The 15,284-nt window shown below is 41.9% G+C and overlaps 1 protein-coding gene across 1 annotated transcript in view; it reads left to right on the top strand.

Moving 5' to 3' along the window:
- LOC139381592 (PDZ domain-containing protein 8-like) overlaps nucleotides 1–15,284 on the top strand; it is a 61,353-nt gene continuing 46,069 nt past the window's right edge. The window contains exon 1 of the mRNA XM_071125243.1: nucleotides 1–976. Within this exon, the coding sequence (XP_070981344.1) occupies nucleotides 96–976 (881 nt within the window). The 5' untranslated portion in view covers nucleotides 1–95. The remainder of the gene's footprint in view (nucleotides 977–15,284) is intronic.

The raw sequence follows: 15,284 nt of genomic DNA, 5'->3' as shown, positions 1-15,284 counted from the left end.
GTGAGCAACCAGGTGGAACTTGCTTTGTTATTACGGTTAAACGTCGGAATATGATTGTTTTATAACGCGGAAACGGGAAGAGTCAACTGCTCGAGATGATTTACTTGATAGTAATTTCCGCATTATCTGGCGTACTCATTACGTTGGTATTACAGTTCTTACTGCTTTACTGGAGAAGCCCCGAGCCAAAAACCGGGACAGTGCAATATGTCAAAGCAGTGCCTGATCCCGCCTTGAAGGATTACTTCAATAACCAACATGCCGAATCAGGTCAACAACAAGATATCGCAGCATCTGCTGCATCCAAACAGCAAGAGGCCATCTCTCACAGGCAACAGGAAGCAGCTGTCACAAGCAGTAGCCCTAAACAACAACCGCCACCGCATTGTCAAAGCGAGCCACTCCACACCTCCAAACCGGAGACGTGCAATTTTCTAAACGCTATCTTTTTGTTCCTATTCAGAGAACTCCGCGACACTCCTGTCGTTAGGCACTGGCTGACCAAAAAGATCAAGGTGGAGTTCGAGGAGCTATTACAAACCAAGACAGCTGGTCGCCTGTTGGAGGGACTCAGTCTCAGGGATATCTCCCTGGGTAATTCTTTGCCCGTTTTTAAAACGGCCAAACTTATTAATCCAGTGCGTTTAAATGAAGACGGCATGCCCGAGGAACTCAATTTCGAAGTGGACCTTGAATATAATGGGGGATTCCATCTAGCAATTGATGTAGACCTTGTTTTTGGGAAATCAGCCTACCTGTTCGTAAAGATGACGCGTGTGGTTGGAAGACTGAAGCTGCAGTTCACTCGCGTGCCTTTTACGCACTGGTCCTTCACGTTCCTCGAGGACCCATTGATAGACTTTGAGGTGAAGTCACAGTTCGAGGGAAGGCCCTTGCCTCAGCTTACCTCAATCATTGTCAACCAGTTGAAAAGAGTCATCAAGAAGAAACACACCTTGCCAAATTACAAAATCAGGTAAACTTGCTCAGAAACTACAGTTTTATATTTGTTTAGGTCTATGCAAGTCAGTAGGCCTGCCGAGAGATGGTCAAAAATGTGTATTAATATTTCAAGCTAACCTAAGGACCATGGAAAGTGGCCCTCAACAGCCTCACTTCTATTTCTATAGTTACCAAGATCTGTAAGATGCATATTTGGACTCCAAGTTGGTGATAATACATAGGCCCAGAGCCTTCTATTTAGCTCAGTTTAAGGCTCTGCTTAGGCCTTTTAGCCTACTGCAACCTGTTTAGAAAAATGTTTAGGTTAAAAATGGACCACCATGTTACTGAAAGGTTTAATGACAACAAAACATGCTGTCTTGATGTTTTTTCAACTGTCAGCCAGGACATACCCACTTTCAGTATGCACACAGTGTGTTAGTTTAAGGTCTTGAGACATGGGATGGCACCTGTTGCAAAGAAAGCCATTGAGGGACATCATGGTTGCAGACCTATGAAAGGATAGGGTTCATCCTTTTTAGACAGAGGAGTGCTTTCTGTCACTACATTCAGAATGTTTTTAAATAATCACAACCTGGTGTGAAGTAGTGACAGTTAAACATTTAGCCAACACTTGTGTAAAACTGAAAGACAAAAGCTTTCTAGTATTTCCCTGTTAGAAACATGAATGCACGTGCAGCATCCTTTCAGCTCCTCCTATTTATTAATCTGTCACTTTTTTTCAGGCTCCCTTTTATAGGTATTTTTTACTGGTAGTGTTCCCCTTCACTCTTGTATTTGGTTGCACTCTCATAGGTAAACAATTTAGACTAAGCTAGGCCTGGAAGTTTTCCGATTTTCTATAAACGTATGTCACATAGCCTAAATGTAAGTTTAACTGATGATATACTGCCTTACTAAATTAGGCTATTATGTTACCGTAATGTTGTTACACTGTACCACTACTGTGACTTCTCAGGTATAAGAGCAATTTAATGTTAAGCGTTACCTTTTCAACGTGACTAGGCCTTAATGTAGAATAAATCGATGCCTTTTCATGTTGCCGGAAAACTAATCGATTGAATTATGCTGAAAAGGTAGGCCTTAGCCTATCACCTATAAGTTGCTATGGTTGAGCTTCTTCTAAATGCTTCTAGTGGCTCTGTCAGCTTATCATAAATGCTGTGACAGCACTCTCTGGGCTCAGAATTGGTGGCCCCAATTACATGGCACACTGTCCCATGCAGCTGGCTCCTCTGTGTTATGTTTAGAAGGGTCACACTGGTGTGCTGGAACTGCAGCGATAGCTGCATTGGAATGTAAAACCTCTATACATTCAGTCTCCTGTACAGCGTGATTAACATTATTCCTGTCTCATTCCTTTGCTTGGATTGTTAACATTTTGCTGGAATACTGCTATTCTATCTTGTTGCCTGTTCTATTCTTTGAAGTGAAATGCACTTCACATCCTGGGTAGGTTGTCTGAAGGTGTGTTGGAGATTCACTAGAATGTAGCATGCCAAAATCACTTTTTTAGTTTGCTATTAGCCTAATATGATTTATTTCAAGATGTGGTCTTTGCGTGTGTTTTTTTTGGGGCAAATCCACGCTAACAGAGGGATGCACAGTTCGGTAACAGAATGACGGTACCAACAGCATAAACCGTCATTCTGTTACCAATCTTTGCATCTGCACTGTTCTGCAAGCACGTGTTTTTTTTTGTGATTTTATATGGTTTGTTGAACTTTGCAGTAATTAGTTTTTGTTTGACATTTTAAAGTGAAAAATCAGAGAAACTTTGCATTTGCACTGTTTTTCAAGTAGTGCTGAGCGATTACCTGAAATTTCGGTTATTTATTTATTTATTTTTAATCAATTAGTTGACCAACATTGTTTATTATTTGAATTCCGCTTTGTTAGTTTTTTTCTGTGAGCTCAACGCCCACATTGCACAGTTTCTCTAGAGATAAATCAGGTCCTGTCTGAACTGTGATGTAGTAGGGAGTTGTCGTTAACAACAGGCCAATATTCTACGTAGTTTAGCGCATATAACATGGTAATTATTCCGTTGTCGTAAATCACATTCTGTACGGCAATATTTTTAGTCAATTGGACGATGCTTTGTGTTCTTGAAATTTGCAACACAAACAAACATGGAGGAGCGTGAACGTGACACAGAGCACGGAGACACGGAGCTCGTACCTAAAAGAGGGGCTACTTCAGTCGCATGGATGTGGTTTGGGTAGGGCTGGGCGATATGGCAAATAAATGATCACTATCTATATTTTTTTTTTCATTCGATAACGAAAGTTATCACGATATTAATCAAATAATGTTTAAAAGGTGCATATCTGCTTCAGACTCAAGAATGCCTAATTCCTGAACAAACCACTAGGCAGAGCGTTGGGCCAGTAACCGAAAGGTTGCTAGATCGAATACCTGAGCTGACAAGGAAAAAATGCATAATAGCAATGCATAATAGCATTTGTGATGTCTTTTCAATGTTTGCTTGAAGGGCATAAACGCTGTCAGTGTTGACTGCTTCGGGCAAACATCCCTAGATTGGCTGGTGCTTGAGGGGCGTTTATCAATACCGTGGCGCAAACTCAAAACTTCCTGCATGTTCCAAACAGTGACTTTGCTTCAGATGTTGAATAAGGTTTGTCGTATTACCAGACTTTGTAGCCACCTGTCTACGGCACAATTTGCACCGAATGTTGCTCTGCTCTTTGTCGGACTTCAAGAAGCCAAACCACTTCCAAATTACTGAAACAGTTGAACCCTTTTTATCAATCATTTATTTGGAAGCTGCTCCTTCTCCATGGCTATCACTGCCACTGTTTTCGCTTACATCAATAATTTTTTGTGGTTAATAGTGGCTACTCCATCACATGAGGTGCTAAGTGGTTTTTAGTGGGCGTATACCTCTCCACGTGCATATTGTCACTTCTCCTCTCGTTCCTGCTCGTCAGAGGTCAAATGGACTGCTGTACCTAATTATTCTATATCGACATTATCGAAAATGAATCTAAACGTTTTTATATCAATATTGAGGGAAGTAATTACCTCGATTAATTATTGATTTATTGCCCAGCCCTAGGTTTGGGTATGAAAAGTCTGACACAGACCAGAAAACCGTCCTCTGCAAAATATGCCGCAGGCCAGAGTTCTGACAACAAGCTCAAACACGACTAACCTCTTTACCACCTACGCAAGAATCATGTGAAACAGTATGGAGAGAGTCTATGGATGAGACCCAAAAAAGTACAGTCGAGTGCTCAAAACAAACCCCTGACTCAGACGTTGCAAGAAGTTTTTGCCCGCGGCACACCATATGCCAAAGAATCCCGAAGATGGAAGGAGAGAACAGCTGCCGTTACAACTTACATCTGTCCAGACATGGCCCCAATTTACATGGTCGAGAAACGGGAGTTTCTTGAGTTGGTGCTAACAGTCGACCCAAGGTACCAAATGAATATGTGACAAGTATTAATGCCAAAATAACAGGCAAGCCCCCCAAAATATATCTATTTTAGGCCTATATTTATTTTGTTTGCAACTATAGTTGAAGTATTTTCTATTTACCTTTTTTTTTTAGATTTTATACATTAATATTTTTATTTTGTTACATGCTTAACTGAACATTTGCAAAAAGGTTCTAAATAAAAGGAGAAATAATCAAATATGAGTAAGTACCTTTTATTTGTTGAGTATAATTCAAAATGTAATAAGATGTTTCTTTCTTTATTTTATTTCACCTGTATTTAACCAGGTAGGCTAGTTGAGAACAAGTTCTCATTTACAACTGCGACCTGGCCAAGATAAAGCATAGCAGTGTGAACAGACAACAACACAGAGTTACACATGGAGTAAACAACTAACAAGTCAATAACACAGTAAAAAAGAAAAAAAAAGAGAGTCTATATACATTGTGTGCAAAAGGCATGAGGAGGTAGGCGAATAATTACAATTTTGCAGATTAACACTGGAGTGATAAATGATCAGATGGTCATGTACAGGTACTGGTGTGCAAAAGAGCAGAGAAGTAAATAAATATAAACAGTATGGGGATGAGGTAGGTAAATTGGGTGGGCTATTTACCGATGGACTATGTACAGCTGCAGCGATCGGTTAGCTGCTCAGATAGCAGATGTTTGAAGTTGGTGAGGGAGATAAAAGTCTCCAACTTCGGCGATTTTTGCAATTCGTTCCAGTCACAGGCAGCAGAGAACTGGAATGAAAGGCGGCCAAATGAGGTGTTGGCTTTAGGGATGATCAGTGAGATACAGCTGCTGGAGCGCGTGCTACGGGTGGGTGTTGCCATCGTGACCAGTGAACTGAGATAAGGCAGAGCTTTACCTAGCATGGACTTGTAGATGACCTGGAGCCAGTGGGTCTGGCGACGAATATGTAGCGAGGGCCAACCGACTAGAGCATACAGGTCGCAGTGGTGGGTGGTACAAGGTGCTTTAGTAACAAAACGGATGGCACTGTAATAAACTGCATCCAGTTTGCTGAGTAGAGTACTGGAAGCTATTTTGTAGATGACATCGCTGAAGTCGAGGATCGGTAGGATAGTCAGTTTTACTAGGGTAAGTTTGGCGGCGTGAGTGAAGGAGGCTTTGTTGCGGAATAGAAAGCCGACTTTAGATTTTATTTTCGATTGGAGATGTTTGATAGGAGTCTGGAAGCAGAGTTTACAGTCTAGCCAGACACCTAGGTACTTATAGATATCCACATATTCTAGGTCGGAACCATCCAGGGTGGTGATGCTAGTCGGGCGTGCGGGTGCAGGCAGCAAACGGTTGAAAAGCATGCATTTGGTTTTACTAGCGTTTAAGAGCAGTTGGAGGCCACGGAAGGAGTGTTGTATGGCATTGAAGCTCGTTTGGAGGTTAGATAGCAGTGTCCATGGAAGGGCCGGAAGTATACAGAATGGTGTCGTCTGCGTAGAGCTGGATCAGGGAATCGCCCGCAGCAAGAGCAACATCATTGATATGTACAGGCCTTTACATGTGGTCATCTTATATAAACTATTTATTCATTGAATTTACAGAAAATGTGCTATATCGTGATATGTATCGTTATTGGGATATGAAATGGCCTATATCGGGATATGAGATTTTGGCCATATCTCCCAACCCTAACAGTAGAGTACTGGAAGCTATTTTGTAGATGACATCGCCGAAGTCGAGGATCGGTAGGATGTGCTTATTTTTTGCCTGCTACAAAAGCGGCAGAAGAATGCACGATCGTGAGGGGATATAGGGCAGCGCACAATTGGCCCAGCGTCATCCGGGTTAAGGTTTGGCCGGGGTAGGCCGTCATTGTAAATAAGTTCTTAGCCGACTTGCCTAGTTAAATAAAATAAATATAGAGAGCGGCTGTTGCTTCGAGATATCTCTACCTGAAAATACATGATTTTAAGTGATTCATCATTGGTATTCAGCAGTCATAAAAGTATGCCTTATTTACTTTGAAGAACTACAAAATATACTTTTTGTCAGAAAGCATAGGCAGCAGATCTATAGAGATGAGATGATGACTTGGAATAGAATAATAGTCATCAAATAAAACGCATGTAATATACACAACTGAATGTATCTAAGTAATGTGAATAAGTGGCTAATAAGTGATAAGCAGTAATGGGCAGTCACTACCGTCATGGGAATTCTATTAATGTTTTTATTCTGTGTTACAGCATTCAACTCAAATGATTGAAGTCGAAAAGCCTGATCATTTAAAAAAAGAAAATCCAACCAAATCTGAACCGGCCTCAAAAAGCACTAATTGCTCAGCACTATCTTCAAGCAAATGTGTTTTTTAGTGAAATTCGGTGGAAATTGTTAAAAGTTGGCCTTGTGCATGGAGTTGTATGGTTTGCTTAATTTTGCAATCATTGTTTTTTGTTTGGCATACATTTTAAAGTAAAAAAAATGGTGCATCACTGTGTTACTGTGGAATTGCTTATGTTTATCATTGTTCTACCTGGCTGTTACCTGGCTGTTGCTTTAATTTTTTAAACATTTTTTTCTCACCAATCTTGTGATATCCAATTGGTAATTACATTCTTGTCCCATCACTGCAACTCCCCTACGGACTCGGGAGAAGCGAATGTTGACAGTCATGCGTCCCCCGAAACACAACCCTGCCAAGCCGCACTGCTTTTTGACACACTGCTCGCTTAACCCGGAAGCCAGCCACACCAATGTGTTGGAGGAAACACTGGCCAGCTGGTGACCGAAGTTAGCTTGAAGGCGCCCGGCCCGCAATGAGTCGCTAGAGCGCGATGGGACAAGGAAATCCTAGCCGGTCAAACCCTCCCTTAACCCGGATGACGCTGGGTCAATTGTGACACAGCCTTGGTCAATTGTGACACAGCCTGGGATCAAACCCGGGTCTGTAGTGACGCCTCAAGCACTGCGATGCAGTGCCTTAGACTACTGTGCCACTTGGGAGGCCCCTGGCTGTTGATTTTTACATGTTTTATTTGATATCAACATTTGTAACACTGTAATGCAGCAAATAGTCCCTACAAAACCAGCTTTTCTCATTGATTTAGATTACACTTAACTAATTAGGTGAGATTAATCAGGTAATTATTGCTGTTTAAATGCCAGAGAATGTGAGTAGGCACATTGCTTCACTTGAAAATCAATGAAATGCTGTCTTGTGTCCGTTCATTTTGTCAGACTTTCCTTTTATCCACTATGTACTGTGTGGGCTGCAGAGCAGGCAAACAATGGTTTAGTTGTTTTGTGAGAACAACAACTAAATGTAACTATTTTAATGTTCCTCTGTGTGGCCACAGACACCTATTGGCATGGCATAGCCACTTCTTGTGAAAGATCTGTTTCGGCTCATGTGTGGGAGCTAACTGTTAATTGTAGACTAAATGCACCAATCTGGAGGAGTTGCCTAAAAGGGTGCATGTGTCTGAGGTGCCCATGATAAAGACTGACTGAGCAAGCTAGGGTTCTGAGGTGATTTTGAGGACTGAGCAGTGGACATTAGGATTTGCTGAATGTCACAGATGGCAGAACTCTGGGCAAGACGGTTTACCAGGATGTGTACTCAAAGCATGCGCAGACCAACTGGCAAGTGTCTTCACTGACATTTTCAAACTCTCCCTGACCGAGTCTGTAATACCTACATCTTTCAAACAGACCACCATAGTCCCTGTGCCCAAGAAAGCGAAGGTAACCTGCCTAAGTGATTACTGCCCATAGCACTCACGTCGCTAGCCATGAAGTGCTTTGAAAGGCTAGTCATTGCTCACATCAACACCATCATGCCGGAAACCCTAGACCCACTCCAATTCGCATTCCACCCCAACTGATCCACAGATGATGCAATCTCAATCTCACTCCACACTGCCTTTTAACATCTGGACAAAAGGAACACCTTTCTGAGAATGCTGTTCATTGACTACAGTACTCACAAAGCTCATCACCTAAGCTAAGGACCTTGGGACTAAACACCTCCCTCTGCAACTGGATCCTGGATTTCCTGATGGGATGTCCCCAGGTGGCAAAGGTAGGCAACAACACATCTGCCACACTGATCCTCAACACTGGGCCCACTTAGGGGACTAAGCATGCACCCCTACTGTACTCCCTGTTCACCCACGACTGCGTGGCCAAGCACGACTTCAACACCATCATTAAGTTTGCTGACGACACACAGTGGTAGGCCTGATCACCGACAACGATGAGCCAGCCTATAGGAAGGAGGTCAGAGACGAGAACTTCTCCCTCAATGTGAGCAACACAAAGGAGTTGATCGTGGACTAAAGGAAAAGGAGGGCCGAGCAGGTGCCCCATTAACATCGCCGGGGCTTAATCGGAGCAGGTCGAGAGTTTTTTTTAAGTTCCTTGGTGTCCACATCACCAACAAACGATCATGGTCCAAACACACCAAGACAGTTGTAAAGAGGGCATGGGTCCCCAGATCCTCAAAAATCTCTACAACTGCACCATCGAGAGCGTATTGACTGGTCTAGGACCAAAAGTCTTCTTAACAGCTTCTACCCCCAAGACCATAAGACTGCTGAACAATTAATTAAAATGGCCACCCGGACTATTTACGTTGACCTGTTTTGCCAGGTAAGGGGCCAATCACTTGGTGGATCAGATCAGAGTAAAATGCACTAAGCCATTCACCCTGTTCCCATCCTTATCTGAGAGTGGACAGGACAGACCAGATTGGCATCATTTTTTTGTAAGCTTGGGTTTACCGTGCGTCATTCCTTTTTAATTGTCATGACTTTGGGTGGTTGTTGGATTGACTCTACAATATGACTCGTATGTCTTGTGTGAAATTCAGAAATTATTTTAGTTTGAGATGTCCTGGACCATCCGTAATGGGTGAAGCCTCATGGCGTTGGAGCCATTACGGCATCAAACAACCCCCACCTCTCACTTATCCACTGTCAGCTGGGTTGTTTGTTACATAATTGCTCTCCAGACATCTGTTATTCCTTCACTTTTACATCTAACCTCTATCGCTCTCTCTTTGAGCTCTTTGACTCTACATGCTGAGGGAGGGACACAGCTGGACACAGCACAGTTTTACATGTAGGTAGCCACTTTTTAATGGACCCTCTTCTCCTCTCTGCTCCACTCTGGATAACCTGGGACTTCAGACACTTCATTGATTGAGCTGTCATTGTTATTTAGCTGTTCTATTGGAGCTCAGAGAGGGAGAAAAATAGTTTTATAAAACAATGAAGCTAGAAGTACTACTACTACTACTACTACTACTACTACTACTACTGCTGCTGCTGCTGCTGCTGCTACTGCTACTGCTACTGCTACTGCTACTGCTACTACTACTACTACTACTACTACTACTACTACTACTGCTACTACTGCTACTGCTACTGCTACTACTGCTACTGCTACTGCTACTGCTGCTGCGCTACAGCCTGTACTTTATGTCCAACCTCTGTCAATAGAACAACATATTGCATACTCTTGTATAAGTGTGTGTTTTAGTGACTGGTGCTCAGCTTGGGGTGACCACATTTAAAATACCCAAATGAGGGAGAACAGGATTTTGCGGGACAGTGTAGCCTACATTAATAATTTTGGGGGGCCAGCACCCCCCTAACACTTTTGGGGGGCCAGCACCCCCCTAACACACACATCCCCTTTAACTAAAGCGCACCTAGCCTACTCTTGCCTCATGCCAAATTTGGTGATGCAGAAAACGAGACCACGTGTAGCTGTTTCCTGAAAATGTGGAATATGTGGCCAAAGAACATTTTCTGGTTGGTTTCAGGGAATGTAAAACAGTTAGGAAGTGAGACTAAAAACGGGATTGAGTGAAGTAGAAGCAAATATGTTGAATGAGAAAACCGCACTAGTTTGAAAATGACCTTATGTTTCAGTCTAATATGGCGATTTACATAATTCTGTAGCTCTTTGTTAAAAGCATGCTTTTTGTAAGTTCTTAACTGTCCAATTTTCTCCAAATTTAGATGGAATTCAGCCCGAAAGGATTTGACCAATGTGATAGGCCAATGTCATATCTCAACCAATGTCTCATCCTGCGCTGTGCATAATATCAGATCTCAACAACGATTGGAGAAGTGTTTAACATTACCAGCACCACATCCTTATGATCTATCTCGTCATAAGCGCAATGCAAAAGGTACAGGTTGGAATGTCTATTTTCCTCGATTGAAAAGGAAGTCTGAGTGAAATGCGTGATAAATTGACCTTTTCTGTAAATTAGTTAATTTTTTGATAAAATGTGGGACACAATTGTTTGGTTGTGGGACAAAGGGCCAAAATGCAGGACTTTCCTGCACAATCCTGGATATGTGGTCACCCTATGTCAGGGTAGGGCTGTGACTGTCATGGGATTTTGGATGGCACTAATGGGCCATCCACAAAAATGTATGTATGTATGTATGTATGTATGTATGTATGTATGTATGTTTTCTCCTCTCCTCCGCTCCTGACTGTATGGGCAATGTGTGTTGCAGCTGCAATATGGGGGGTGTTGCCTAGGCAACCGACGAATCCTTTGCTCCAACCCCGCTGGTCATCATTAGCTTCCATAGCAACAATGTCCAAAATGTATGGCTGAATTCTGCCCATTTCTACAATTTCTCTATTAAAATGTGATTTAAAACCTAACCCTAAACCATAACCACACTGCTAACCTTATGCCTAACCTTAAGGCAACACCTTGCTTGTTGTAGCAAGGACCAACAGTTTCATCACGTTGTTAACAGTCCATGTTACCGCAGAAACTGACAACTGCACGAATGCCTGGCCGTCCCGTCTTCGGTCAGCTGCTCATTGCACAAAAAAATAGAAAACAAAAATTCTAAATGGTTATGGCTGTTATTTTATTTTCATTACGGTCTTCATCCATAACCATCGGTTATACGTATTTGTGCTAGACATCCTGATAATGTTGTTCATGACATCCTGATAATGAATAACTTCATCGATTCCTTTTGCTCGAAATTTTGATATATTTTTTTACAAGACACCTGACCAGTTTTCTTTATCTGCTAAAGTGATAGCATAACTCACTGTCTGTTAAATATGGATCGCAATCTGTTTCAGCTCAATGTTTTCAAGATTTCTATCTAACATCTTATGATTTCACTGTTGCTAGGGCACCGGGCATAACAATGGGTACTATAATTCCCTCGTAGCTGAGGGATGGCGACATTAGGGGAGAAGTACATTTGTCTCAGAGTACAGTAATAATTTAAGGAGCATGTGATTTCAGTTCTATTTTGAGTGAAGTAGTAGAAAATGCTATGCTACTGTCTTTAGCACACACACGACAAGTTTATGATGACACATGTGCTCCTTGATCCTGTTAGGGCATTGAGCAGTGGGGGGGTTACACAGGTGGTGTTGAGTCCATTTTCATAACATAAATAATTGCTGTTATTTTCACCACATGGGCCATTGGCATGTTTTCCAGACACATGCTTCTTCTCATTTTGAGACTGATACCTTAACAAAAAATGTAGACTAGGTAGTGGAAGGATTTTCAGTCTGCTTTGCTCAGTAATGTAGTTTTCATACATTATTTAAGAGAATCACAATGTGTTTGGTTATTCCATCAGATTGTTGCATTTTACTGGTCACCTCTGCTTATCATTTCCTCTCACCTAGCAACCCTCATACAGTCATTTTTAGGATTATTGCCTGAAACATCTGTCTGGCTGAATTTTATCCAGTCCTCCCAAAATAGACTTTAATCCTCACCGATCACACCAGGACTGTTAAACTGAGTTTTGCAGATCTTTATTGGGCAACCAAGGCAGTTCAGATAAGATATATACTTTATTTTGATAGTCCAGATTTTCTATCTGTAGATGTTCTACAGATGCTTATCAACAGATAGTATGACCAACTGCTTGCTAAGAGTAGGTTTAGGGTAAGGGTTAAGTTTTTAGGGTTAGGATAAGGGTTAGTAGATAGTCCATGCTCTATAGATGGACTATCCAAATAAGGTGTTACCAAAAGTAGAAATAGTGACAAGGAATAAATACACAATGAATAATATCAATAACGAGTCAAAATAACCTGGCTATATACTGAGTTAATGTGCAGGGGTATGAGGTAATTGAGGTAGCTATGTACATATAGGTGGGTTAAAATGACTAGGCACCAGGATAGATAATAGACAGTAGCAGCAGCGTATGGTGTGTGTGGTGTCAGTATGCATGTGTGTGAATGTTGTGTGTGTGGGTGTATATAGTGCGTGTGTGGGTAGAGCCCAGTGTGTGTGCATAGTCAGTGCAAAAAAGGATCAATGCAGGTAGTCCGGGTAGCTGTTTGATTAGCTATTTAGCAGTCTTGTTTAGAAGTCATATGGCTTGGGGGTAGAAGCTGTTTAGGGTCCAGGTTTTGCCCACTGGGGAACGTTTAGCTAAAAATGTTGATAAACACGAAAATATAAATGCACCATGTAAAGTGTTGGTCCCATGTTTCATGAGCTGAAATAAGATTCTCTCAATTTGGGGAACAAATTTGTTTACATCCCTGTTAATGAATATTTTGCCATTGCAAATGCATATGCAGTTTTGCCACACATGTTTTGATGGAGCGTGCAATTGGCATGCTGACTGCAGGAATATCCATCAGAGCTGTTGCCAGATAATTCAATGTTAATTTCTCTACCATAAGCTGCCGCCAACATCATTTTAGAGAATTTGGCAGTACGACCAACCGGCCTCACAACCGCAGACCAAGTGTAACTACGCCAGCCTATGGTCTCTACATCCGGCTTCTTCACCTGCGGGATCGTCTGAGACCAGGTGCAGCTGATGAAACTGTTTGCACAACCGAAGAATATCTGCATAAACTGTCAGAAGCCTTTTCAGGGACGCTCATCTGTGTGCTTGTCATCCTCACCAGGGTGTTGACCTGACTTCAGTTTGGTGTCGTAACCGACTACAGTGGGCAAATTCTCACCTTTGATGGACACTGGCACGCTGGAGAAGTGTGCGCTTCATGGAGGAATTCCTGTTTCAACTGTACCGGGCAGGATGTATGGCATTGTTTGGGTGAGCGACTTGCTGATGACCATGTTAACAAAGTGGTGGTGGTGGAGTTATTGTATGGGGAGGCATAAGCTACCGACATCAAAAACCATTGCATTTTATCGATCACAATTTGAATGCACAGAGATACCGTGACGAGATCCTGAGGCCCATTGCTGTGCTATTCATCCGCCGCCATCACCTCATGTTTCAACATGATAATGCACATCCCCATGTCAGAAGGATCTGTACACAATTGCTGGAAGCTGAAAATGTCCCACTTCTTCCATGGCCTACATGTCACCCATTGAGGGTGTTTGGGATGCTCTGGATCGACGTGTATGACATCGTTTTCCAGTTCCCGCCAATATCCATCAACTTCACACAACCATTTGAAGAGGAGTTGGACAACATTCCACAGGCAACAATCAACAACCTGATCAACTCTATGCGAAGGATATTGCTTTGTATGGGGCAAATGGTGGTCACACCAGATACTGACTGGTTTAATGAGCCACACCCCTACCTTACTTTTAAAAATAATCTGTGACCAACAGATGCACATCTTTATTCCCAGTCATGTGAAATGCATTGATTTAGGGCCTAATTTATTTATTTAAATTGACAAATTTCCTTATTAACTAACTTTTGTTCAGTGTAGTTAGTTTTTTTTACTGCTGTATGTACTTGAAACGCATGGTATAGATTCTCCAACAAAATGCTTACTTGCAGCTTCCTTATCGACAATGCAACAACAATAAGAAATAATACAAGATAAGACTACGACCATAAAGTTAATTGCATTAGAATATGTTTTTTTTTTTAGCATAAGTATAATACAGGAAGGTACAATTTATAGTCTAGTCTAATGTTTACACGTGTATTAGGGAAAGGGGCCAAGTGTATAAATTGAGCAGTATATTAAGATTCTGGTAGCAGCAGTTGTGGTGTATCTGTGTGGGTGTGTGTGCTAAGGTTTGGAGAATCAGCAGGTGGTCAGTCCAGTTCAAGTGTTCAGCACTCTAATGGATTGTAGATAGAAACTGTATCTGAGCCTATTGGTATCCGACCTCATGCTCTGATAGCATCTGCCTGACAGTAAGGGAGAGAACAGCTCGTGGGTGGCGTGTGTGGGGTCCTTGATGAGGCTGCACGCCTTCCTCAGGCACTGTTTCGAGTAGATGTCCTGGATGGGTGGGAGCACGGTATTAACTATGGCTGTATCCAAGTAAAAAAAAAAAAAGAGTTGTCTGTTCTTCTGACGAGTCGATTGGTTGAAATTTTAAAAAGTATATTTTTGGCAAGCCATATGTTTGGCTACTGAGCTTGTCTGATGCGTTAAGCACTGCGCATAAGATGAAGACACCGGTCAATATAGCCTAACTAGAAGAAAAAAAATCTGTTCCCGGCCGTTCTCCTCCCGCTGCCCTCTGCTGCTGGCCTTCGCAGATTCTACCATTATGCTCCTGATGTTGCCGGTAATAAGCTACACCAGCATTCGGCAACCTTTTCCAGTTGGAGTGCCAATTTATCATACCATTTCTACTGATCTGCATGCCAGTTAATTTATTCCTTTATAATAATGTCTTCATATCTCAAAATCAATGCCATGTGGTTAATCAATTATATCTGAATGATTCAAATATAAAAGTAACATCTATTGCCATATAAAAATAGCCTATAAAGCCAACAAATAAAAACGTTGAAGGTAGAAACTATCCTGATAAATATCCTGTAAATCACATTGGCTACTCATGGAACTTTTAAATATTGTGTCAACTATTGTATTAACTTGGTCCGGCCCGAAGCTCGTGCTAGGAAA

Source organism: Oncorhynchus clarkii, chromosome 23 (assembly GCF_045791955.1).
Source record: "Oncorhynchus clarkii lewisi isolate Uvic-CL-2024 chromosome 23, UVic_Ocla_1.0, whole genome shotgun sequence".
Taxonomy (NCBI): domain Eukaryota; kingdom Metazoa; phylum Chordata; class Actinopteri; order Salmoniformes; family Salmonidae; genus Oncorhynchus; species Oncorhynchus clarkii.
Note: the sequence above shows the minus strand (reverse complement) of the source record. Positions and strands in the feature narration are given on the sequence as shown.